The sequence below is a fragment of the Pristiophorus japonicus genome, chromosome 5 (assembly GCF_044704955.1).
Source record: "Pristiophorus japonicus isolate sPriJap1 chromosome 5, sPriJap1.hap1, whole genome shotgun sequence".
NCBI lineage: Eukaryota > Metazoa > Chordata > Chondrichthyes > Pristiophoridae > Pristiophorus > Pristiophorus japonicus.
The window spans coordinates 243353806-243380450 of record NC_091981.1 but is presented as its reverse complement, the minus strand read 5'-3'; the positions used below and the strand labels follow the sequence as shown (position 1 = coordinate 243380450).

Below are 26645 nucleotides of genomic sequence, written 5' to 3'. Positions count from 1 at the left end.
AAACAGTTACAACTATCCAGACGACTGCTCCTTAAGACGCGACTTCTCCCGATCCGTTTAATTGTTTATAAGTTATGCTTCACAACATAGGTTAGAATCACAACTCCCGAAATTTCCAATTGTTCAAAAGAATCATCAAAAAGCTATCTTGCCAGATGCCCGCATCCTCCACCAATTTGTAAGATTTCTAAATTCTGGCATTAAATAGATAGCAAGACTGATTCTTTTAAAACATTTTTGGAACCGTTTATTAAACACACACACATGCACATTTCTCAGCAGTTGTCAGTTACCCTATGGATCTTACTTAGCTACAACAGATACAATGTTACAATAATGAGTTATAAAAAGGTATACGTCACTTTCCTCTGGCTGGCTGGCTGAACACATGGCCTGCTGTTTCGGCTGGTCTTTGAGTGGGCATTTTGCCGTGTGCCCAGGAGAGAAAGAGAGGTAGAGCAATCTGTGCTTGGGTTTTTATATCCCTTAAGTCCATTGTTCCTCCGAAAGCCTCAGGATTGGACCTTGGTTCCTTATTGGCTCTCCTCACTCATGTATCTGCTGGACTGGCCCAGCCATCCCTTGATTAGGTTAATGGCTTTCCAATTAACACAATATACAAACACAATGCTGGAGGTCTGTGAGCTTCCATTTTGAAACTTTCAAAACTGTCTTTTCGTATAGTCTACACTTTCAACATTTATACATACACAGAATCAATTTTATTACTGAACAGTTTTATTCTTACATAGATTATGAAAGTAAACTAGCACAAAATATAAAAACAAATAGTAAGAGTTTCTAGAGGTGCATAAAAAGGAAAAGAATGGCTCAAGTAAATGTTGGTCCCCTAGAGGATGAAACTGGTGAATTAATAATGGAGAACAGGGAAATGGCGGAGACAATGAACAAATATTTTGTATCGGTAGAAGATACTAAAACATCCCAATAGTGGATAATCAAGGGGCTATAGGGAGGGAGTAGTACTCAGTAAAATAATGGGACTTAAGGCGGACAAGTCCCTTGGACCTGATGGCTTACACCCTAGGGTCTTAAAAGAAGTGGCTGCAGATATAGTGGATGCATTGGTTGTAATCTACCAAAATTCCCTGGTTTCTGGTCCCAGCGGATTGGAAAACTGCAAACGTAATGCCCCTATTTAAAAAAGGAGGCAGACAAAAAGCAGGAAACTATAGACCAGTTCGCCTAACATCTGTCATTGGGAAAATGCTGGAATCCATTATTAAGGAAGCAATAGCAGGATATTTGGAAATGCATAATTCAATCAGGCAGAGTCAGCATGGTTTCATGAAAGGAAAATCATGTTTGACAAATTTGCTGGAGTTCTTTGAGGATGTAACGAGCAGGGTGGATAAGGGGGAACCAGTGGATGTGGTGTATTTGGATTTCCAGAAAGCATTCGAGAAGGTGCCACATAAAAGTTTACTGCACAAGATAAAAGTTCACAGGGTTGGTGGTAATATATTAGCATGGATAGAGGATTGGCTAACTAACAGAAAACAGAGAGTCGGGATAAATGGGTCATTTTCCGGTTGGCAAACTGTAACTAGTGGGGTGCTGCAGGGATCAGTGCTGGATCCTCAACTATTTACAATCTATATTCATGACTTGGATGAAGGGACTGAGTGTAATGTAGTCAAGTTTGCTGATGATACAAAGATGGGTGGGAAAGCAAATTGTGAGAAGAACACAAACAATCTGCAAAGAGATATAGACAGGCTAAGTAACTGGGCAAAAATTTGGCAGATAGATTATAATGTGGGAAAACGTGAGGTTATGCACTTTGGCAGAAAAATTAGAAAAGCAAATTATAACTTAAATGGAGAAAAATTGCAAAATGTTGCAGTACAGAGAGACCTGGGAGTCCTTGTGCATGAAACACAAAATGTGAGTATGCAGGTATAGCAAGTAATCAGAAAGGCAAATGGATTGCTGGCCTTTATTGCAAGGGGGATAGAGTATAAAAGCAGTGAAATCCTGTTACAACTGTACAGCGTATTGGTAAGGCCACACCTAGAGTACTGCGTACAGTTTTGGTCTCCGCATTTAAGGAAGGACATACTTGCATTGGAGGCTGTTCAGAGAAGGTTCACTAGGTGGCTCCGGAGATGAGGGGGTTGACTTATGAAGATAGGTTGAGTAGGTTGGGCCTATACTTATTGGAGTTCAGAAGAATGAGAGGTGATCTTATCGAAACATATAAGATAATGAGGGGGCTCGACAAGGTGGATGCAGAGAGGATATTTCCACTCATAGGGGAAATTAAAACTAGGGGACATAGTCTCAGAATAAGGGGTTGCCCATTTAAAACTGAGAAGGGGAGGAATTTCTTCTCTAAGAGGATGATAAATCCATGGAATTCTCTGCCCCAGAGAGCTGTGAAGGCTGGGTCATTGAATATATTTAAGATGGAGATACAGATTTTTGAGCGATAAGGGAATAAAGGGTTATGGGGAGCGGGCAGTGAAGTGGATTTGAGTCCATGATCAGATCAGCCATAATCATATTAACTGGCTCGAGGGGCCAGGTGGCCTACTCCTGCTCCTATTTCTTATGTTCGTATGTTCTTATAAGCTCAAGCTGTGGATGGAGCCTTGCCAGAAGACATAAAATTTGGCATTGGACAGTTTATAATTGCATTCAAATATTAAAAGAAGTTGGCACATGGCGAAAATGTGGACTTATTATTTATCCCACTGTTACCTTTTTGGAAAAATTGGGCACTCTGTAGTTCTTTGTAAAAAGACAGCTTAAAAACAATTCTTTACCTACACAGTGTTACCTCAACACCCAAATATAAATCATTATCAAATTTTGAATGAAATCTGTACTTGCCCAGTACAAATATCAATACTATCAAATCTGCCTCTCACTCAGTCACTAAAGCAAAATGACTGAGCCAACTACTGCGATCATTCACCAAGTTCTTCTAATCTTTGACAGGTTCTGCTGGAGGCCCTCAGACTTACTGTGTATCGACTGTCAGATTAGTAATAGGGTGGGACAGCCCACTTTTGAGCACATCATTCAAATGGTTATCTACCAGTCTCTTGTAAGATAACTTCATTTAACAATTATTGCATGACTAAATTGTTTTCCTTAAATGCAATGGTGAATTACCTATTCTCATCCCTTGTTCAAAGCATGTTGGACACCTTGCAGCTCTCTTTCATCTTTTACCTCCATTAGGAGGTTTTGGTCCTGTATGTAGATCTTGGATACTTGACCCTTCTTCTCCACATTCCAAATTATGTAGTAAGAAAGAAACAATTGCACTAAGAAAGTATTTTTACAGGTGATGGAAAGGGAGCTAAGACTAGGCCAAAGCAATGATATACTGACTAAGTCTTCTCCTTCAGTGTATTCTCCTCTGCTGACCAGAATGCACCAGAATGGGAATTCTATCACCAATATTGTGGGTCCTCTCTTTACTGGATACGTAATATTTCTCTCACAGCTTTACTGTTAAACTTATTCATTTTAAACATACTCCCGGTGAGGTTCATGTTCTTTGATCTCACTTGCATCTTTCTAACACACCTTTCCTCAGCCTCGCTTTGTCAGAGTCAAAATATAGATGCCTGGCAACATCATTTTTTATCTCCTACTACTGGAGAGAGCAATTCCTCTCACACAGTCCTGACATAATACGTGGCCTGTAAAGGTAAGAGTCAAACTCGAACTTATCGCAACTTGCCATTGCAGACAAAACTATTTGCTCATTAACAAACTCATGGCAAATAGAATTTACTCCACATGAGAAAATAATTGGGCCTCTGCATTTATGCAATTAAACCATATTTTGATATCATTGTTAACCGTTTTAACAATACTAAAGTCCTGCTGGACTTTTTATTGTACTAAATTTGTTCTATTAAAGATAATTATTACACTTTATGTGGGAGAAATTCGGTCGCACCTCTGTTGCGACGTCAATCGAGGCAGAGCGCCTTGAAAAAGTTTGCGCTTCCCACTGAGAAATTTGTCAGAATCAGTCGAAGAGCTGACAGGGGCGATAAATCAGCCATTGCACACCAGGATCTGTGTAAACGCTGCACTGACAATGACCTCCGAGGGAAACACGTCCTCATCCTTTTAAGTAACCACCAGTTAACAATTCTACAAGCCTGTAACAACTGATTCTCCAGACATTGTTATTGGTGGGCGCTCAATGAGACACACGCACCAAATTTAGCGACTGGGGCGCAAGCGTGCGCATTGCACCAGGATCACGTCATGATTGGAGTGATTGTCAGCAGCCAGGCGCTGCTGGTTTGCGCCCCCTAATGAATTTTCCGGTCGCTTAACTCTGATGCTCTCATTAACTGAGGCTATAGACAACCGAAAATCCAGTGAGACAATAATAGTGCTGTATTACTTGAGGTACTGGTTTGAGACTGACAGCTCCACATTGCTCTCTGCTTGGGCATGCAGAGCTCTTCACGTGTACTTTTTAAAATTAATTATCGTGATGTGGGGGTCACTGGCTAGGTTGCTAATTATAATTCATCCCTAGTTGTCCTGAGAAGATGGACCTTCTTCATGAGCCACTGGTAGCAGGTCGATACAACTGAGAGCAGCTAAAAATCAACCATTCTGGAGTCACTTATAGACCAGACTGGGTAAGGACGAGAGATTTATTTTCCAAAAGGACATTAGTGAACTAGTTGGATTGTTACGACAGTCTTATAGCTTCATAGTTACTTTTACTGATAGCAGATTTTTATTTCCATTATAATGAGTTCAAATTCTCAATTCTGCCATGGTGGGATTTTAACTCACGTTTTCTGGATTATTAGTCCAGGTTCTCTGAGTTGCCAGTCCATTAATTTAACCACTACAGTCCTGTCCCCTCAATCACCAACTCTTCAGCATCAAAATGCCAGTTAATGACTGTCCCATCACTAAAAAGTTACACATGAAGTTTAGAAACACCACTTGGGAAGCGTTTAAAGTGTACTTCACTCTGGTTGCAGATATACTCTGGTTGTAGCTCATCCACATCCAAATCAGTGCAGGATATGTGGTCTGGATATGTTTTAATGTATGTATGGGAGAATTATTCCCCTCGGGTCTTACCTAAGGGGAAAGTATTACCTTAGGCTTTCTTCTTCCTGCAATTATCTGTAGTTCCAACTTAAAATGAAGCTCCAATATCACATAACTTGTCAAGAACTAAGCTCCTTAGAACAAGTATTTAGACATATAGAGGGTTAAGATAGTATTGGATATATCTCAGCATTTTTTTAAATGGAAAACTGAAGATCTTTTGTTGAGGGCCTGTATGAATTTCACTGGAATCCTACACTAGAGAATTCCATTACATTCTCCAGTTTTTTTCTCCGCCAAATCATGCATTGATGTATATTCTATGTTAGGAATTCCCCTACTAGGCACTTTAGTACCTTTTCCCTTATTTGCTAAGTTTCCTAATTTTTATACTATTTGGCAACAATCCATGTCAGCAAAAGTCAAAGAACCATTCAGCGGAAAAGAATAGAGTCAATATTTCTGACTAATCTTACAGGGCCTTATTATTATACTTGGCTTGTCAAGGCCACACATGTTCATTCTTCAGGTGTAAAAGACAAAGAGAAGCCCTTCACTTCTAATTCCCATTACTGAAAGAACCCTGCATGTGCTAAAAAAAGTTCCCAAAATGTTTTTGCCTTTTTCTACTTTCTACATGGTTTCACACTGTTTCTGTCAGTCCATGTTATATCAACCTACTGAATATTCATTTCTGACATATTCTGTGAAGACACTGTAAAATTTTGTATTTTAAATTGAATTTAAAGCTTTGAAAAAGCTAATAATAAATGCTATATTTTTATCTGTCCGTTAAATAAAACGTTACAGTTTTAAAAAAGGCATAGCTAAGAAGTTAACTCGAATGGACAGCTTACAATGCCATACTGCTAAAAGATGAAACAATTAAATAAGGTTCCTTTATCATGCAGGATTTGTTAAAGGACTGAATTAAACATTTTACTTTTCTCTTGTAACACTGACAAACATAATCTGTAACTAATCAGGGACAAACACATTTACAACAGCTGTTCTCAGTAAGCAAGATGTCTAAGTATTGAATCTCATTGCGAGTTATTTATTAGCTAATGATTTTGCAATTCTACTTGACAACAACTTTCTAAAATCCATGCTATTGAATTTGATGGGAGTTAGTAGGGTCTTGCTAACACAATTTTTTATAGCCAAGCCAAATGGAAGCCACAGTTTTATCTGGATTCTGTAACAATGAGGGGGCCAAAAAGAAAATAAGATAGACTTTCCAAGTCCTCACCTGGGGCAAGGTACTTCACAAAGCATGAGCGTGCATCGGCAAAACACAGGCAGTGGGCCCACAATGTTTTGATGCGTTTTCCAGCATGGAGGCACTTTGCTAGAGGAGAAGACATTGTAATATATATATAATTTGTAGGTGTGTGAATATATATATATGTGTGTGTGTTTTATAAATATATATATATGTATATTTATTTAAAATGCCTACTAGTAAAACAACTTCTAAAGTAGTAGGAAGAAGAAAGTTCAGCCCAGCTGTCAACCACTGTCACTTCTGGCTTTTGTTTCTCCAGCATTCATTGAAAGGGAATGTTTGTAAAATGAGTCGATGTCAAATGACTAACATCACCAGTTATGTTATTGCTGGCACCCTGCCTGTTTCTGAAATATATAAAGGTAATGTAAAGATGATATGTCCTTTGAAACTCCGTCATAGTTTACTCCGATATTATAGTTGAAAGCGTGTGCTGAGCATCAACTCTTCTTGCACCATTTAAGAGTTGGTTTGTTTAATAATAATCGCATCTCACTACCAGGACTGAAGACCGCCCTTTGATCATATATCTGTCTGGAGTTCATTATTGTGCTATGTTGACTCAGGCACTGTTTTGGCTTTCATACCGAAAAAAAAAAATTTTTCTTTAAAAAAAAATTTGCTATCAATTAAATGGAAATGAAAGTGGATGTTTGGAAAATGAGTCTGCACCAGATGACCAATTTGACCAATAGTCACATTTGTTGGTGGTAATTAGCCTATTTTTGAAACATCCATCTAATACAAAGAACATGTGTCCTTTGAAAACCTGACACAGTTTTGTTCAGCATCGTTCAACTGCCTCTGTGCATAAGACAACCCCCCACCACACCATGATCTGCACTGTGAATCTCTCTTAACAACCAACAACACTTTCTACCCTTTGATTCATAAGAACATAAGAACATAAGAATTAGGAACAGGAGTAGGCCATCTAGCCCCTCGAGCCTGCTCCGCCATTCAATAAGATCATGGCTGATCTGGTCGTGGACTCAGCTCCACTTACCCGCCCTCTCCCCGTAACCCTTAATTCCCTTATTGCTTAAAAATCTATCTATCTTTGACTTGAAAACATTCAATGAGCTAGCCTCAACTGCTTCCTTGGGCAGAGAATTCCACAGATTCACAACCCTCTGGGAGAAGAAATTCCTGCTCAACTCAGTTTTAAATTGGCTCCTCCGTATTTTGAGGCTGTGCCCCCTAGTTCTAGTCTCCCCCACCAATGGAAACAACCTCTCTGCCTCTATCTTGTCTATCCCTTTCATGATTTTAAATGTTTCTATAAGATCACCCCTCATCCTTCTGAACTCCAAGGAGTAAAGACCCAGTCTGCTCAATCTATCATCATAAGGTAACCCCCTCATTTCTCGAATCAGCCTAGTGAATCGTCTCTGTACCCCTTCCAAAGCTAGTATATCCTTCCTTAAATAAGGTGACCAAAACTGCATGCAGTACTCCAGGTGCGGCCTTACCAATACCTTATACAGTTGCAGCAACACCTCCCTGCTTTTGTACTCCATCCCTTTCGCAATGCAGGCCAACATTCCATTTGCCTTCCTGATTACCTGCTGCACCTGCAAACTAACCTTTTGGGATTCATGCACAAGGACCCCCAGGTCCCTCTGCACCACAACATGTTGTAATTTCTCCCCATTCAAATAATATTCCCTTTTACTGTTTTTTTTCCCAAGGTGGATGACCTCACACTTTCCGACATTGTATTCCATCTGCCAAACCTTAGCCCATTCGCTTAACCTATCCAAATCTCCTTGCAGCCTCTCTGAGTCCTCTACACAACCCGCTTTCCCACTAATCTTAGTGTCATCTGCAAATTTTGTTGCACTACACTCTGTCCCCTCTTCTAGGTCATCTATGTATATTGTAAACAGTTGTGGTCCCAGTACTGATCCCTGTGGCACACCACTAACCACTGATTTCCAACCGGAAAAGGACCCATTTATCCCGACTCTCTGCTTTCTGTTCGCCAGCCAATTCTCTATCCATGCTAATACATTTCCTCTGACTCCGCGTACCTTTATCTTCTGCAGTAACCTTTTGTGTGGCACCTTATCGAATGCCTTTTGGAAATCTAAATACACCACATCCATCGGTACACCTCTATCCACCAAGCTCGTTATATCCTCAAAGAATTCCAGTAAGTTAGTTAAACATGATTTCCCTTTCATGAATCCATGCTGCGTCTGCTTGATTGCACTATTCCTATCCAAATGTCCCGCTATTTCTTCCTTAATGATAGTTTCAAGCATTTTTCCCACTACAGATGTTAAACTAACCGGCCTATAGTTACCTGCCTTTTGCCTGCCCCCTTTTTTAAACAGAGGCGTTACATTAGCTGCTCTCCAATCTGCTGGTACCTCCTTGCCTTGCCTTGAATGAATTATTACCTTATGCTGATTTAGATAGACTATATTTGGCTTTCATTTATTTAAAGTGTCAGCTGTGACTCAGTGGGTAGGACTTTCACCTCTGAGTCAGAAGGTGGTGGGTTCAAGTCCCACTCTCGGAGGTAGCGTCTTTTTGGATGAGACGTTAAACCGAGGCCTCATCTGCCCTCTCATGTGTATGTAAAAGATCCCATGGCACGATTTCAAGAAAGAGCAAGAGAGTTATCCTTGATGTCCAGGCCAATATTTATCCTTCAATCAACATAACAAAAACAGATTATCTGGTCATTATCACATTGCTGTTTGTGGGAGTTTACTGTGCATAAATTAGTTGCTAAATTTCTCACATAGCTACACTCCACAAGTAATTCATTTGCTGTAAAGTGCTTTGTGACATCTAGTGGTCATGAAAGGTGCAATATAAATGCAATTCTTTTTATTTAAAAATAAATGGAAATTAAAACTATTAATTAAAAGTAGGTCCTGGAAACATTGTAAAGTACCAGAAATAGCTTGGCCTGTTATGTATAAACACTGTTCAATTATGAAAAATGTAAACTATCAAAGAGGACTTTTTTAACTGGATAACCCACTTATAATACCAATATAAATCTTCAACCACTCTTATGTTAATAAAGTAGAATTTGTTTAAAATTATTGCTAATAATCTTAGCGGAAATTAGTTCTGTTAAAAAATGTTTCTATGTACAATATATTTGGTTGCTGGAGTTTGTGTATGAGATACAGATTAAAGTAGACACCGTTAGAAAAAGTACAGTGGATCCAGCTGTGGCGAACTGAGCCAGGCTGGAAAACGTTTGGTTGATGCCATTGCTGTCTGATCGGACTAAACGGATAATGACTTTAAAATTGCTGTAACCTGGTTTCAATTATGCAAACTAGTTATTAGAATACTGGTATGAAGAATATTCAAAAAACTGCATAAGGGACCAAAGCTGAGAAATTAATGTTTGCAATACTTTTTTTTTTACAAACACAAGTAAAATGTTACCAGGTTAAAATCGTGAGCAAAGGGATATCAAGAATGTTAGTTATTTGCATGCTAATATTACAACAGTTATTTCTAGTTTTAAAATATTCCTAATAAAGTTACCAGTGAATAAAATGCTGAAGCGACAAATCCACCTGACTTTTGATATAAATTGCACAACTGATAGATCACGGTGTGGTGTAGTGGAACATTGTTCTTTCACATCTGGGTTTGAATTCAGTCCCGACCCCTCTCCTCTCTCTGAGGACTATTAACAGCCCTAGATGAAAAGGTAGGCATAATCTAATTTTCAGTGGATCCAAATTTAAAGCACAATATGTCCCATAATTTGACACTAATAAGGATTAAGTTGTCAATCTCACTCAGTGCAATCACAAAAGATGCTGGGTGAGAAATGGAAGTAACAAACTGGCGTAGTTGAAAGCTTATCCTGAAATCAGAGTTAAATCATATTAAATCATACGCTGTGGCAACGTGGAAGGAGATTTCCTGTATCGGGTATGTGCGACACCAGAACCAAGAGTGCTTGATGTTGACAGTCAAAGCAAAAGAGTGAATCTATTTTCTATGCATCAACAATCCACCTCTAATCTTGATAAACACAAAATTCACAAAGCAACAAAACATCAAAAATTCTTCTATCACTAATGTTTCTCCTGCAGCATTACTCATGTTGAATTGTAGGATACAATTTAAGTTCAGTATATGTTATTGTTTGAAATTTGAGCCAATCCAGTAGTGTGATAGATTATTTTGCGCGATGGACACATTTAAAGTGTGCCTCAAGATAATTAATATCTTGCTGTAAGATTTCCCATGGCATTGCTCATGGTAAGACAGATGGTGTGTTACTTTATAAGGATAGAAACCATCTACAATGCAAAACATAATGTATTCTTCTTCTGCTGAAGTGCCTCTTTAAGACTGAAAAGACGATTCAATAAGTAAGCACCAAGGGGGAGAAATTCACATGGTTTGCGACCGCCATTATTGCCTACGGGGGTCGCAAACCATTACTCACTAGGGGGGTGTCAGTGCGGGGGGGGCTACCAGCTCACGCAACATTGTGTGGGAGTTAGCGGAGACGCAAAAACGGCTGCTGCACCTCCGGTGATGACAACATCGGCGTGTTTGGCGACCCCTTTTCGCCCCGCGGCGGAAATTGGGAAGCACCCCATGAGGCTGCTGTGGGTGATGTCAGCACCAGTCTCATGGGTTGCGAACTAGGCTGCACTCCGCTCACGGGGTGAAAGTTAAATGGGAGATGTGCGGCGCCATTTTGTGTTGTCCTCCGACTTACTGGTTCTGCCTCTGTGTGATTTTTCACGGGGTCTGTGCCACGATGGTGCATCCCGGCACTTGGCTTCGGTGCCGGGCTGCGGCCACAGCACCCCGCATCCCCGGTGGTCTAATGGAGGCCCCTGAAACCCTTATAGAGCTTGCAACGTGCCCTCCAATTTGCGCACGCTTAACACCCGAGAGGAAGTGGAGAGCCCGACATTGTGCTCTACTTCCTCTCTGGGGCGGTAACCCCAATTTAGGTCACAGGTCGGGACCTCTGCGCTGGGTGCAGGATGTCCCGTCTCATGAAGGTTACCACCTCCAAACGGGCCGATATGCTATTTCACCCCCTGAGTCACTTAAGAAGGTGCAGTCATTCTAGCTGAAGTATGTTGTGTTCCTGCTAGTTTTATCTATAGTTTCCAAATGCTACCCCATTTATTAAAAAAAAATTTCAAATATATTACAGAAATTTGCATGGGCAGTGTGTGATATCTGAAGTGTGACAGACAGGAACTTAATACATTTGAAAGTTTTATAATAGTACAGAGAATTTCTATAGATTGATCTACAAGGAATTGGAAATTGGTCCATGAACAGTAATTATTTTTCACTATTGGTCTATGAACAGTAATTATGGTACACTAGAGTTCTCTGTACCAGTCTGTATATGTTTATTTCAAATTCATTTGAATCTTCAAGCAATTGAGATTAAATAATCAAATATAGCTGTAGCAGAGTAAACCTGTTAAATCTATCCCTGTAAAAATGCTTGATATTTCCTGAACTGATGGTAAAACAAGATCTGGATAAACCTGTGCAAATATTTGATCTAAATTGTTACACAGTATTTGACCTACAATGATCCACATATTTCACCAATGTAAGTGCAGACATGACACTTCTTGACCTTTTGTGAATGAATAGTTTAGCAATTGAAAGGAGCTAATTGTAATCCAGCTGTTCCAGACTCCCTCTGGTACTCTAACATCAACAAGTCATAAGATTAGGTTTCTGTCTGTTAAACAGTGGGCTAATCAGAGCCTCTCTTACCATCATAATAACTCTATAACTCAATAAACAAGGAACATTGAGCATTTCCTTTCTGAAATTGCCTTATTCCTTGATGGAGAGTCTGTGAGCTATCATTGATCAACCCAGTGTGGACAAGTATTATTATACAATACATTGTACAAGATCAGAACATCTACCATTGGGATGGTTGGAATTATTCTCAGTGAGCAGTGTGCAAATATAGTGCCTTCGAGTGTACGTTCTTCTATGTGGTTTCAGTGGGGTCACATGCATTATCTTACAATGGTAGAAACTGAAACTGTCAATTCTATTCTTATCGCATGGATAATATGAAGAAGTGTGAAGTTATCCACTTTGGTAGGAAAAATAGAAAGGCAGAATATTTTTTAAATGGTGAGAGACTGGAAAATGTTGGTATTCAGAGGGACCTTGGTGTCCTTGTACACAAATCACAAAAGTTAGCATGCAGGGACAGCAAACAATTCGGAAAGCAAATAGTATGTCAGCCTTTATTACAAAGAGATTGGAGTATAAGAGTAAATAAGTCTTACTACAATTATGTAGGGCCCTAGTGAGACTGTGTACAGTTTTGGTCTCCTTACCTAAGGAAGGATATACCTACCTTAGAGGGAGTGCAACAAAGGTTCACGAGACTGATTCCTGGGTTGAGGGGATTGTCCCATGAGGAGAGGTTGAGTAGACTAGGGGCTAGAGTTTCCTCTCAAATCGCCCATTTACCACCCATTTACCGCCCAGAAATACAAGTTTTGTTGGAAAAAACACATTTACCGCCCAGATACCACCCGGTGGTAAATTCCACAGTCATTGTCGCCGGGCAGTATTCGAAACTGTCCATATATTACTGCGCAAATACCGCCCAAAATGGAAGTTTCATTATTAAGATCCATTTACCACCAGACTTTAATACCGTCCTGAAAAAGCAGGTCTTACTGAATCTTAAGTGGATCTTAAGTGGGCGGGATGGACACAGATTTGACAGGTTTGTTTGATATTGCAAAGATCTTTATAGTTCTCCACAGTTTCATGTATTTTTAAATGGATTGTAATATTTTCTAGTGTTAGGCAATAATATAAATGGTCTAATAAAGCCTTATTTACTCCTTTAGTCTCTCTCACTCACAATAGTCTCACTCACAATAGTCTCACTCACCCTCCACCCCGTCTCTCCCCCCTCCCAGTCTCTCTTCCCCACCCCCCCAGTCTCTTCCCCCCAGTCTCTCCCCCGCCCCCGTCTCTCCCCCCCGTCTCTCCCCCCCTCTCAGTCTCTCTCCACCCCCCCCAGTCTCTCAGCCCCCAGTCTCTCCCCCGCCCCCGTCTCTCCCCCCGTCTCTTTCTCCCCCCCTAGTCTCTCAGCCCCCAGTCTCTCTCACTCACATTAGTCTCACTCACCCCGCAGTCTCTCCCCCGCAGTCACTGCCCCCCTGCAGTCTCTCTCCCCTCCCCCGTCTCTCTCACTCCCCAGTCTCTCCCCCTCAGTCTCTCTCACCCCCAATCTCTCCCCGCCCAGTCTCTTCCCCCCCAGTCTCTGCCCCCCTGCAGTCACTCTCCTCCCCCCAGTCTCTCCCCCTAGTCTCTCACTCCCCAGTCTCTCCCCCCCCACAGCGATCTCACTTTCTTCCCCCCTCCCCCACAGCGATCTCACTTTCTTCTCCCCCCCACAGCGATCTCTCTCCCCCCCACCCCCACAGCAATCTCTCTCTCTCCCCGCCCCCCCCCACAGCAATCTCTCTCCTCCCCCACAGCGATTTCACTCTCTCCCCCCTACAGCGATCTCTCTCCGTCCCCCCCCACCTACAGCGATCTCTCTCCATCCCCCCCCACCTACAGCGATCTCTCTCTCCCTCCCCCCGCCACAGCGATCTCTCCCTCCCTGCACAGCGATCTCACTCTCTCTCCCCCTACAGCGATCTCTCTCCCCCCTCCCCCCCTCCACAGCGATCTCTCTCCTCCCCCACAGCGATTTCACTCACTCCCCACCCCCCCCTCAGCGATCTCAGGCCGGCAGTCTCTGGCCTCTCATCGGTGCCTCTCGGGGGTCACGGAGCTTTACAGCCACGCGCGCGTGTGCACAACTTGGGAGCTGAAGATTCCCGAGTCGATAGGCCTCCTCTGCCACACACCGCCTGCTCCACTTCGCTCCCGCACCGCTTCGCCGCTGCCGCCATGGAGCACCCGAAAACCGTGGAACGTGCACCAGCGGCATTCCGGCGGTCGAAAAAGACGCAATTACCGGAACACAGCTAAGGATCGGGCAGGGGCGATTTAAAAGGAAAATCTGGCCCTAGGCCTATAGTTTAGAAGCCTAGTGTTTAGAAGAATGAGAGGTGATCTCATTGAAACATATAAAATTATTGAAGGACTTGACAGGGTGGATGCAAGGAGGATGTTTCCCCTGGCTGGGGAGTCTAGAAACAGGGGTCACAGTCTCAGAATAAGGGGTCAGCCATTTAGGACTGAGATGAGGAGACATTTCTTCACTCAAAGGGTTGTGAATCTTTAGAATTCTCTATCCCAGAGGACTACTGATGCTCAGTCATTGTGTATATTCCAGACAGAGATCGATAGATTAAGGAAATCAAGGAATATGGGGATAGTGTGGGATGGCGGAGTTGAGGTAAATATCAGCCATGATCTTTTTGAATGGCAGAGCAGGCTCGAGGGGCCGAATAGTCTACTCCTGCTCCTATTTCTTATGTTCCTATGTTCATGCACAACTGGCAGGCCATTTTGCATTGATGTGAATTTTTTTTGACTGTAAATTGTGTGGTATAATTAAAGTGAAAGTCACCCAAAACAAATTTAGGATGTAATCTGAAACTATTTACGCTGTGCACAAGCTGCAGTATGACATTTAGTTACATAGCAATAGTTGCTGCAGTTTAAAATGTTTCAGTGTAAAATGGACTTTAAAAAGTTTCTAGAGATTCAAACCAATCACCTAGGAACTTTTCAAACTCCATTTTTATGCTATTAATGCACTACTTGAAACAAAAAAACGTGCAGAGCAATGTGGAAAGAGCAAGATAGTGGCACTAATTGGATAGCTCTTTCAAACAGCCGGCACAGGCATGATGGGCCAAATGGCCTCCTTCTGTGCTGTATCATTCTATGATTAATATTAGCAGAAAGCTAACGGTGTCATTGGCTGGTTAACAGTAATGTTTAACTGGCATTTGGATGTTAATGGACAGAGCTCTGTTTTCCCTATTCAGGCAGCAGTATGAATCAGGTCTGCTGGGCTGCACATCAAGCTGCACAGATACCAGTTGCAATCAGGCCTATAAACGAATTCAGGGAGAACCTTGATGTTAGATTCATGTTGCATTTATGCACCCACTTTAATAATATTACAGAGAAGCAGAAACAGCTTCACTGCAATACCAGTGATATAAGCATATTAAAAGGAAGAGAATAGCTAAAAGTAAATGTTGGTCCCTTAGAGGATGAGACTCAGGAATTAATAATGGGAAGCAAGGAAATGGCAGAGATTTTCAACAAATATTTTGCATCTGTCTTCACAGTAGAAGATACTACAAGCATCCCAATAATTGTAGAAAAGAGGGGGCAAAAGGGAGGGAGGAAATTAAAACAATCATTATCACTAGAGAAAAAGTACTAGGCAAGCTAATGGGACTAAAGATTGACGTCCCCTGGACCTGATGGCCTGCATCCTAGCGTCTTAAAAGAATTGGCTGCAGAGATCGCGGATGCATTTGGTTGTAGTTTTCCAAAATTCCTTAGATTCTGGAAAGGTCTCAGCAGATTGGAAAATTGCAAACTCAAGAAAGGAGGGAGACAGAAAAGCAGTAAACTATAGGCCAGTCAGCCTAACATCTGTCATTGGGAAAATGCTGGAATCCATTATTAAGGAAGTAGTAGCAGGACATTTAGAACATCATAATACAATCAAGCAGCGTCAACATGGTTTTATGAAAGGGAAATCGTGTTTGACAAATTTATTTTAGAGTTCTTTGTGGATGTAATGAGCAGGGTGGATAAAGGGGAACCAGTAGATGTAGTGTATTTGGATTTCCAAAAGACATTCGATAAGGTGCCATGTAAAAGGTTACTACAAAAGATAACAGCTCATGGTGTTGGGGGTTATATATTAGCATAGATAGAGGATTGGCTAACTAACAGAAAACAGAGAGTCGGGATAAGTGGGTCATTTTCCGGTTGGCAAACTGTAACTAATGGGGTGCCACAGGGATCAGTGCTGGGGCTTCAACTATTTACATTCTATACTAATGACTTGGATGAAGGGACCAAGTGTGTTGTAGCCAAATTTACTGACGATACTGTACTGTCCCTGCACCAAACTACAAACTCACACGAGGCATGGATATATCAGACACGGTCACTCTGTGACCTCCACCTTTTATTGCCCGGACCAAGGAGTGCTGACCCTGGGTGGGACCTCCCCTTTTATATCTGGAAACCCAGGTGAGAAATGTCTCCCACAAGTTCACCCCCTGTGGTCAGGCTGTACATTTCTATGGTACAGGTACAGTGTACATGAGTTACAGTTACATGATTATGTCATTGCAAGATGGTTAAATACATGCCATCACCTACCCCCTTAAGTCTTTTTGTTTCAGAGGTTAAGTCTATCGGGTGGTCGACGCTCATTCGTGGAGCGCCGCAGTTGTGGCTCTGATGGCTGAGCCTCGGCACGCGTCTCTGTCAGTTGAAGTGGTTCCGGCCTGTCCGGGCTGGCCGCAGGGACTGTGCATGCTGAGGGCTGTCTTTGTTGCTCATCCGCTGGCAGTGGTGTGGGTGACATCTCATGCTCTTCTTCAGGTTCATCCGTGTCTATGCTGAACCTTTTCTTTACTTGGTCCAAGTGTTTGCGGCATATCTGCCAATTGTTTAGTCAGACCACCATGACTCTATTTCCTTCTTTGCCAATTACGGTGCCCTCAAGCCACTTGGGTCCCAAAGCATGGTTAAGAACAAATACCGGGTTATCTATTTCTATATACCTCCCCCTTGAGTTTCGATCATGGAGCTCGGTTTGGGACTGGCGCTTGCCCTCAACAATGTCTGCCAGGGCTGGGTGAATGAGGGACAGCCACGTCTTGAGCGTGCATTTCATGAGGAGTTCCGTTGGCGGGACTCCCGTGAGCGAGTGCGGGCGGGACCTGTAGGCCAGCAGGAGGTGCGATAGGCGGTACTGAAGGGAGGGTCCTTGGATGCGTAGCATGCCCTGTTTTATGACTTGGATCGCCCGTTCCGCCTGGCCATTGGACAGTGGCTTGAACGGCGCTGTCCGGAAGTGCTTGAGACCATTGCCCGACATAAACTCCTGGAATTCATGGCCGGTGAAACACGGGCCAGTATCACGGACCAGGATGTCAGGCAAGCCATGGGTCACGAAAACCGTACGCAGACTCTCCATGGTGATGGATGTCGTGCACGAGTTCAATATGATGCACTCGATCCACTTTGAGTATGCATCGACAACGATCAGGAACATTTTCCCCATGAACGGGCCCGCATAGTCTATGTGAATACGTGACCATGGTCTGGTGGGCCAAGGCCATGGGCTGAGTGGGGCCTCCCTGGGGGCATTGCCCAGCTGGGCACACGTCGTGCACCTGCAAACCCAGTGTTCCAGGTCTGAGTCAATCCCCGGCCACCATACATGTGACCAGGCAATGGCCTTCATTAACACGATGCCAGGGTGCTCGCTGTGGAGTTCCCTGATGAACACTTCCCTTCCTTTCTGGGGCATGACTACCCGGCTGCCCCATAGCAGGCAGTTGGTTTGGATGGAGAGCTCATCCATCCGTCTCTGAAACAGTCTGACTTCCTCGGGGCACGCCCTGTGTGCAGGCGCCCAATCCCCAGTCAGGACGCATTTCTTTATCATGGATAGGAGGGGGTCCCTGTTGGTCCAGAGTTTGATATGGCAGGCTGTGATGGGGGAGCCTGCAGTGTCAAAAGCCTCAATGGCCATGACCATCTCGGCGCTCTGCTCCGATGCCCCCTCAGTGGTGGCCAGTGGGAGCCTGCTCAGCGCGTCAGCGCAATTTTCGGTGCCTGGCCAGTGCCGTATGATGTAGTCATACGCAGCCAGCTTGAGGGCCCAGTGCTGTATGCGAGCTGACGCATTGGTGTTGACAACCTTGCTGTCGGACAACAAGGATGTTAACGGCTTGTGGTCTGTCTCTAGCTCGAACTGTCTACCAAAAAGGTACTGGTGCATATTTTTCACACTGTAAACACACGCGAGTGCTTCCTTCTCGACCATGCCGTATCCACGTATGCCTGGGAGAGCGACCTGGAGGCGTAAGCCACCGGTTGGAGTCGGCCGTCATCGTTACCCTGTTGCAACACACACCCAACCCCGTAGGATGACGCATCGCATGTTAAAACCAGTTTTTTTTACAAGGGTCATACAAAGTCAACAGTTGGAACACAGCAGGTTCCTCGCCTTATTGAAAGCCTGTTCCTGACAGTCCCCCCAAAAGCATTGACAACCTTTACGCAGAAGCATGTGTAACGGCTCCAACAATGTGCTCAAGTTCGGCAGAAAGTTCCCAAAATAGTTCAAAAGTCCCAGGAATGATCGCAACACCGACGTGTTGCCAGGCCTGGGCGCCCGGCATATCGCCTGCATTTTTGATTCAGTGGGCCGGATCCCGTCTGTGGCAACCCTCCTGCCCAAAAACTCGACCTCTGGGGCCAAAAACACACACTTGGCCTTTTTCAGCCGCAAGCCTACCCGGTCCAGTCGGCGTAGCACCTCCTCCAGGTTGTGGAGGTGTTCTTCGGTGTCTCGACCCGTTATGAGAATGTCATCTTGGAATACGATCATTCCAGGAATGGATTTGAGCAAGCTTTCCATGTTTCTCTGAAAGATGGCTGCTGCCGAACGAATGCCAAACGGACACCTGTTGTAGACAAATAATCTCTTGTGTGTCGTGATGGTGGTCAGAAGCTTGGATTCTTCAGCCAGTTCCTGAGTCATGTAGGCCGAAGTGAGGTCGAGCTTCGTGAACAGCTTGCCACCTGCCAGCATGGCAAAAAGGTCCTCCGCTCTCGGGAGCGGGTATTGGTCTTGCAGCGATACTCGGTTGATGGTGGCTTTGTAGTCGCCACAAATCCTAACTGAGCCATCTGCTTTGGGAACGGGAACAATGGGACTTGCCCAGTCGCTGAATTCAACGGCCGAAATTATGCCCTCTCTGAATAGCCTGTCCAGTTCACATTCAATTTTTTCACGCATCACATACGGCACCGTTCTGGCTTTGTGGTGCACTGGTCTGGCGTCCGGAGTGATGCGTATCATTACTTTAATGCCCTTGAACGTTCCGACATCAGGTTGAAACAGTGACCCGAATTTTTGCAGGGCCGGTGAGCGTGAACTTAGCTTCACGGATGAAATGGCGTGCACATCCCCTCATTTCCAATTCATCTCAGCTCGCCAACTCCTCCCCAAAAACGTGGGGCCATTTCCCGGAACGAAACAGAGTGGCAACCGGTTCTGTAATCCATTATGTGTTACCACCAAGTTTGCACTGCCCAGCACTGGGATGATCTCTTTGGTCTACATCTGTAGCTGCGTCTCAATGCGTTCCAGTTTGGGCCTGCTAGCTCTGTGTGGCCATAGTCTCTCAAATTGTTGGGCGCTCTTGAGTGACTGGCTAGCTCCCGTATCCAGCTCCATGTGCACTGGGATACCATTCAGTAAGACTTTCATCATCATGGGTGGCGTTTTAGTGTCTGAGCTGTGGACGTCAGCCACATGAACCCGCTGAACTTCAGCATCTATGGCTTTACCCCAGGCCTCATCCTGCATTGCAGACCCCTTGTCTGGTTCCTCTGTCTCTCAAATTAGCCTCGCTACTGCCTTTTTGCACATCCTGGCCAAGTATGCACTGACATTACAAATCCTACAGCTATATTACTAGAACCTGCAGCTTCTCGCAGTGTGTCCCGCACCTCCAGCATGAGCTGAGATTGAGATTGCTGTTAACAAAAGGACTATTACCAGGCATTTCTCTCTGATTGTCCATTTGGCTGTTTCTAAGCACTCTGATGGTGGGTGTTAATGGTCCCATCGCGGGACGCATTGTTCCTTGAGATGGCGTGAATTGCCGATCCCCTTTCCATTGTCCTTGTTGCAGGCCCACCCTAGAGCCTGCTGATGCCTGAGCGGTTTCGAAATGCCTTTGCCTGCATGCGGGGTCCCGAGCTGCGTTCACTATGTTAACTCCCTGGTCCATCGCCACGTTTGGACCAGGGCTGCATGCGTAAGTTAGCTTGGTCTCCTCTTCCCCTGCCATAAAGTTCTGAGCTATCAATGCTGCCCCTTCTAAAGTCAAGTCCTGTCTTTATGAGCTTCCTGAAAATGCCGGCATGATTAATGCCCTCGATGAAAAAGTCCCTTAACATCTTCCCCCTGCAGGCATCGGAGAACTTACAGAGACTGGCCAAGTGCTGCAGTTCTGCCACGAAGTCCGCGGCGTTTTGTCCCTCCCGATGCCGTTGAGAGTAGAACCGGTGCCGGGCCACGTGTACGCTACTCGCCGTCTTGAGGTGCTCACTGATCAGCTGGCTGAGCTCTTCAAAGGACTTGTCCGCCGGCTTTTGGTGTGCGAGCAGGTCTTTCATCAGTGCATACATCTGTGGTCCGCAGCTGGTCAGTAGAAACGCCCTCCGCTTGTCAGCTGCTGTCTCTTCCAGCCAGTCCTTTGTGACAAAGCTCTGCTGGAGTCTTTCCACGAAGTCGTCCCAGTCCTCACCCACACAGTAACGTCCCTCTGTGCCACCGGTGGCCATCCTCGTGGTTCGATGATTCCCGTTTCTCGTCACCAGATGTAGTGTCCCTGCACTTTACTACAAACTCACACGAGGCATGTATATATCAGAAACGGTCACTCTGTGACCTTCACCTTTTATTGCCCGCACCAAGGAGTGCTGACCCAGGGTGGGACCTCCCCTTTTATACCTGGAAACCCAGGTGAGAAGTGTCTCCCGCAAGTTCACCCCCTGTAGTGCATTTCTATGGTACAGGTACAGTGTACGTGAGTTACAGTTACATGACTATGTCATTGCAAGATGGTTAAATACGTGACAGATACAAAGATAGGGGGAAAGCAAGCTTTGAAGAGGACACAAAAAGCCTGCAAAGGGGTTAGAGATAGGTTAAGTGAGTGGGCAAAAATTTGGCAGATGGAGTATAATGTTGGAAAATGTGAGGTAAGAAGAATAGAAAAGCAAAATATTGTTTAAATGGAGAGAGACTACAGAATGCTGCGGTACAGAGGAATCTCGTACATGAAACACAAAAAATTAGTAAACAGGTACAGCAAGTAATTAGGAAGGCAAATGGAATGTTGGCCTTTATTGCAAGGGGGATGGAGTATAAATGTGGTGATGTCTTGCTACAGCTGTACAGGGTATTGGGGAGACCTAGAGTACTGCGTACAATTTTGGTCTCCTTATTTAAGGAAGGATATACTTGTATTGGAGACAGTTCAGAGAAGGTTGATTCCTGGGATAAAGATGTTGTCTTATGAGGAAATGTTAAGCAGGTTGGGCCTGTACTCATTGGAGTTTAGAAGAATAAGAGTTGATCTTATTGAAACAAAGAAGATTCTGAGGGGGCTTGACAGGGTAGATGCAGAAAGGATGTTTCCCCTCATGGGGGAATCTATAACTAGGGGGCATAGTTTCAGAATAAGGGATCGCTCATTTAAGATGGAGATAAGGAAGAATTTATTTTCTCAGAGGGTCATGAATCTTTGGAATTCTCTACCCCAGAGAGTTGTGAAGGCTGAGTCATTGAATAGATTCAAGGCTGAGGTAGACAGAATCTTGAACTATAGGGGAGTCAAGGGTTATGGGGAACAGGCAGGAAAGTGGAGTTGAGGCTAAGATCAGATTAGCCACGATCTTAATAAATGACAGAGCAGGCTTGAGGGGCCATATGGCCGACTCCTGCTCCTATTTCTTATGTTCTTCTGTTCAAAGTTTATGTGTAAACAGGGAATCAGATCAGTTGAGACACTAGGAATGGCAAACTGAGCCCTCATGTCTCCGTATTCATCTATAAGATTACCTCTCCGAAGAATGAGAGGTGATTTTATCGAAACAAGATAATGAGGGGGCTCGAAAAGGTGGATGCAGAGAGGATATTTCTATTCATAGGGGAAACTAAAACAAGGGGCAGAGTCTCAGAATAAGGGGCCGCCCATTTAAAACTAAATTTCTTCTCTCAGAAGGTTGTAAATCTGTGGAATTCTCTGCCCCAGATAGCTGTACAGGCTGGGTCATTGAATATATTTAAGGCAGAGACAGACAGATTTTTGATCAATAAGGGAATAAAGGGTTATGGAGAATGGGCAGGGAAGTGAAGCTGAACCCATAATCAGGTCAGCCATGATCTTATTGAATGGCGGAGCAGGCTCAAGGGGTCAAATGGCCTACTCCTGCTCCTATTTCTTATGTTCTTATGGCATCATCACTTTGTGGCCAGTGACGTCAGAATGAAAATGGGCTTTGAAAAGAGGAAGTGAGGGCAGGAGTGGAAGATCCATTCTGAACCAACTCTCCAGAATCACAGCCATCCTGAGAATCATTTGCTTTCAGTTTACTTGGTGCAGTGTAGCAGCAACTTTAACGGGTAGAGAGCTCCTCCAGTGGAATGGGCAGCATTGAAAATGATCATGTAGAGTTGAGGGAAAAGAGGAAAGGAAAACCAGTCTTAAAATTCTTCCACTTTTAGCATCAACATCTCTTCAAAAATTAACGGGGGGAAAAAACTGCATCCTGTGTACTGATTTATAAGAGAAACCTTGTAAGAGAAAGAGAATAACTTTCTTCTCTTTTGTTATCAGAGACAGTGGAACAAGGACCGAACAGATTAACCAGGTTAGTGAATTGTGGAATGTTCTACTTGCAGGGCTGGAAATTCCTAATGTCAGTTTAACTTGCAGACTAAACTGGCACTTTCCATTTTTCTTTCAGCTATCCAAAGAAAAAGGAGACTTCCAAAGATGAAACCTACTGGAAGGAAATTAACGCCGCCATGGCCTTAACAAACCTGGCACAAGCTAAAGGCAAAATACAAGGAACAACCAGCTGTATCATTCAAAAGTCTTCGCATATTTCCGAAATTAAGACTTTGAAAATTTCTCCGGGTAAACCATTTTAAAGAAAATAATGACATGACTTATGACATTTCAGAAGCAAAAACATTCCATGTATATATTTAAAAAGCAATGTTGCAACCAAATGCTGACTCCTGGCTCCTGAGGCCAGTTTAGAACAAATCTTTTTTTTTAATCTAATCTTATGTTTATTAATATATTTAGGATCTTGCAGCAGTTTTTAAATCTTTTGTAATTGCACATGTATTTCTGCTGTTGTTGGCCAGCTTATTTTTTTTAAACAAGGACTGACTGTAAATTGTTAAAACGGTACAATTTCTATCAAAGTATTAACTTATTTTATATTACTCAAATTAGTCTTTGACATCTCATGTTGATGCTGTCAACATGAATATAATGTAATATAAATAATATATCAATAAGCTACAAGTTGCACACTGAAAGCATTTCTACCGCAGTGAAATTGTACTTTTGTATAACAAGATCAGTTCCATACTGTAAAGCTCTTATTTGACAAACAAAACAAAACAAAAAGTCGACAACGCAGGAATGTACATTGTGGTCCTGAAAAAAAAAACATTGGAGTTGTTCTGGCATATCACTTTATTTTGACTGTAGTCACATTCTGGTGATGTTGCTTTGCCTCAGAGAACACGTGTTGAAAACACATGACAACTGACATGTCATACAGATCTAAACTGTGATCTAATTAGAAGCAGCTACCTTTTGCACTCAGGATTTAGATGTGCTGAATTATTAGCCAATATTAAGCTGGAAGGTTCCATAGCTAAGCAATGCTCAAACCATTGCTTTTCACGGTGAGAATATTCCAATGTCAATTTAAAAGATGAAAGAATATATCAGCATGAGTTGGCCTCAGCAAAGGACTAGTATTATTTTTTTCATTTAATACCCAAACTTGCCCCTAACATAATAATAGCATATAGAAATAGAAAGCTGATTATTACAGAATAACAAGCACAGGGAGTTTACCTCTGTCCGTAGTACACTGACTGGTGGAATTTCCTGTGAGGCATAATCGAGAAGTTACATCCATTCGTGCGACCATTTTGCGCTGCCTATTTGCTTTCAAGTTTTGTGCCAATCTCTAACAAATGCCAGAACATAAAAAAATGGGCGTAAAGAAGCAGAACTCAGCAAAAACAATTGGTGCCTGAAGAAAGCGCAGAATTCACACCATATATTCCTTTAATAAGTATGAAGTTAAAGTTTCAAGCCATCTAACTATCACGGATTATGCACAGCTTATTTAAGAACATGCAATTGTGGCAGTTTCTCAATTTTTAATGTGACATACTGAAACCATAAAAATGCATTCAAAGAAACAGAAAATACAGTGCAGGTCTCAGAGAGGATAATTATTTTTAAATTGCTCAAAAAATAGCAATGAAACACCAGAAAAATGACTTTGTTTCCTGCAGTGCCTAACTTTTGGCTTCACATTTATACCAGTTTTGAACCAGTGTAATTGCAGGAAATGGTGTATTGCTTGTTAGCCTGGGGGCGGAGCCATTATAATGAGCCGCGATGCATCTGGGGTCGGGGATTGATAAACGGGTGTAAAAGAGCAAGGAAATTTTGGCGTAGCATAATTACATGCATAACACATGCATTGAATTTCCTCGAACTTTTACGCCTTTTTACAAATGTTTTGCTTCAATCCCCAATTACTAACTAGTGTCTCTGGGGGCAAATACACAGGGAATTCCACCCCATTATGTTTAAGTTGTGTGCTTCTTTGGTCCCCAAAGGTCTAATTACTTTACACGCCAGTTATATTGCTTATTTTGTGGTCAGGTGAAATGGGGTTGTGTGCTTGTTTGTGTAAAAGAACTGACTTGAGGAGGTAATCTCACATCTCTTCAACTTCGCGCCTACCTCAGTATAACTGCAGTCGGTGAAAAGTGGAGTTTAAGGAAACTGCCTTGGAACTTTTCAAGTTTGCTTTCTCATCTTAATATTAGCGGGAAGCCAACTTTCCCATTACATCCTCAACAGTAAATTTATCTGGTGTTCAGATTCTGGTGAGCACCTATCAAACGCATCACTTGTATAAAATTCTGGAATATTAAAGGAATTAATTTTAACATGTACATTTTTTTAAATAAAGAAAAATGTTATTGCCTAATTTTAAAATGTAAAAAAAATCCAATGTAATATTTTAGGGCCACCCAGTGTAACTACATTCCTAGCATACTCTACTCTTTGTGCAATGAACATAAATGTAATTTGAGATGGTATTTGTAAATATTTTTATACCTTTTGTGCAAACTGTTAAAAGTTGCAATTTGTAATATGCCCTTCGGTGTAAAACAGATAATTGAATTATGTATTTTGGCATGTACAAAAGAAAGTTGCTTTAAAAAAGCTTTTTATGGTAGTGTCATTTTTTAATATATCACAAACCAAGCAAAATAATAGTTCCAAGATTGTTTTTATTGTGTAGTCTTTTTCTGAATATTTTAAATTTCTCTGATGTGTTCAGCGAGCAATTTATTGCAAATATTATTACAAATTTATAAATGATCACAATAATAAACAATAAAGTGCATGACATTTATGATTTCTGCTACATATACATTTTAAACTGTGTTTTGTGGTTATCAGACAGTCGAAGCAGCAGGGCGCCCACTCCAGGGGGTCTGGGCCCTGTGTGAACAGGCCAAGCAATGGCATGTCTCCTCGACCAATCAGATTAAAGAATCCTGAGTGAGGCATGCAGAGTCTAAACCAGGAAGTGTTCATTACAATATTTTATTCAATGTAAAATCATGTACAGAAAGCAAAATAAAGAGAGGGACAGAAAGATTGGAGTAAGAGAATGTGATAAAAAGAGATAGAATGAAAAAGTAAAAAAAAAATCTCCAACAATAATTAAAATCTGAAGGAATGAGACTCCACACTTGTAAAAGTACATTATCAGTGCCAGTGAGGTTGTTTAGCAAAAATTAAGATGTACCATGTTACCTCTCCATTCCGGCCAATAAGATTTATCAAGCCCTAATTTTTTCTGATGTGTTTAGCGGGTAAGTACCGCAACTTCATGCCCTTCAATGCCGAGTCTTCTCGGCAAGCTACCGGTGTAGCGAAGCTTGGGGAGGAGCAGGGCAACTTGGACAGCAACTTCCTAATTTACGTATTTTACTGCGCAGTTGCTGTCCAATTTATTCCTTAATAACGGTGAGCGCTGATAGCCTCACTGTTATTATTGCCGCAAAATTCGGGACAATCTCGTAATTGTGCTGTCTTCCAGTTCTGTGCTCACAGTCCAAGACTTGTTTAGATTCATATTAACTATAATCCTCTCAATATTTAAAAGAATTGGATAATGTGCCCTTGATCAAGTTCAACTTTCTTACTCTTGCCTCATAATTTAAAACCTTAACTCTTAG

General features: G+C 42.7%; 1 protein-coding gene across 1 annotated transcript in view; it reads left to right on the top strand.

Moving 5' to 3' along the window:
- Positions 1 to 23276, top strand: part of mkxa (mohawk homeobox a) — a 55293-nt gene extending 32017 nt beyond the window's left edge. The window contains exons 6-7 of the mRNA XM_070880086.1: positions 22960 to 22993; positions 23090 to 23276. Of these exons, the coding sequence (XP_070736187.1) occupies positions 22960 to 22993; positions 23090 to 23276 (221 nt within the window). The remainder of the gene's footprint in view (positions 1 to 22959; positions 22994 to 23089) is intronic.
- Positions 23277 to 26645: the final 3369 nt, after the last annotated feature.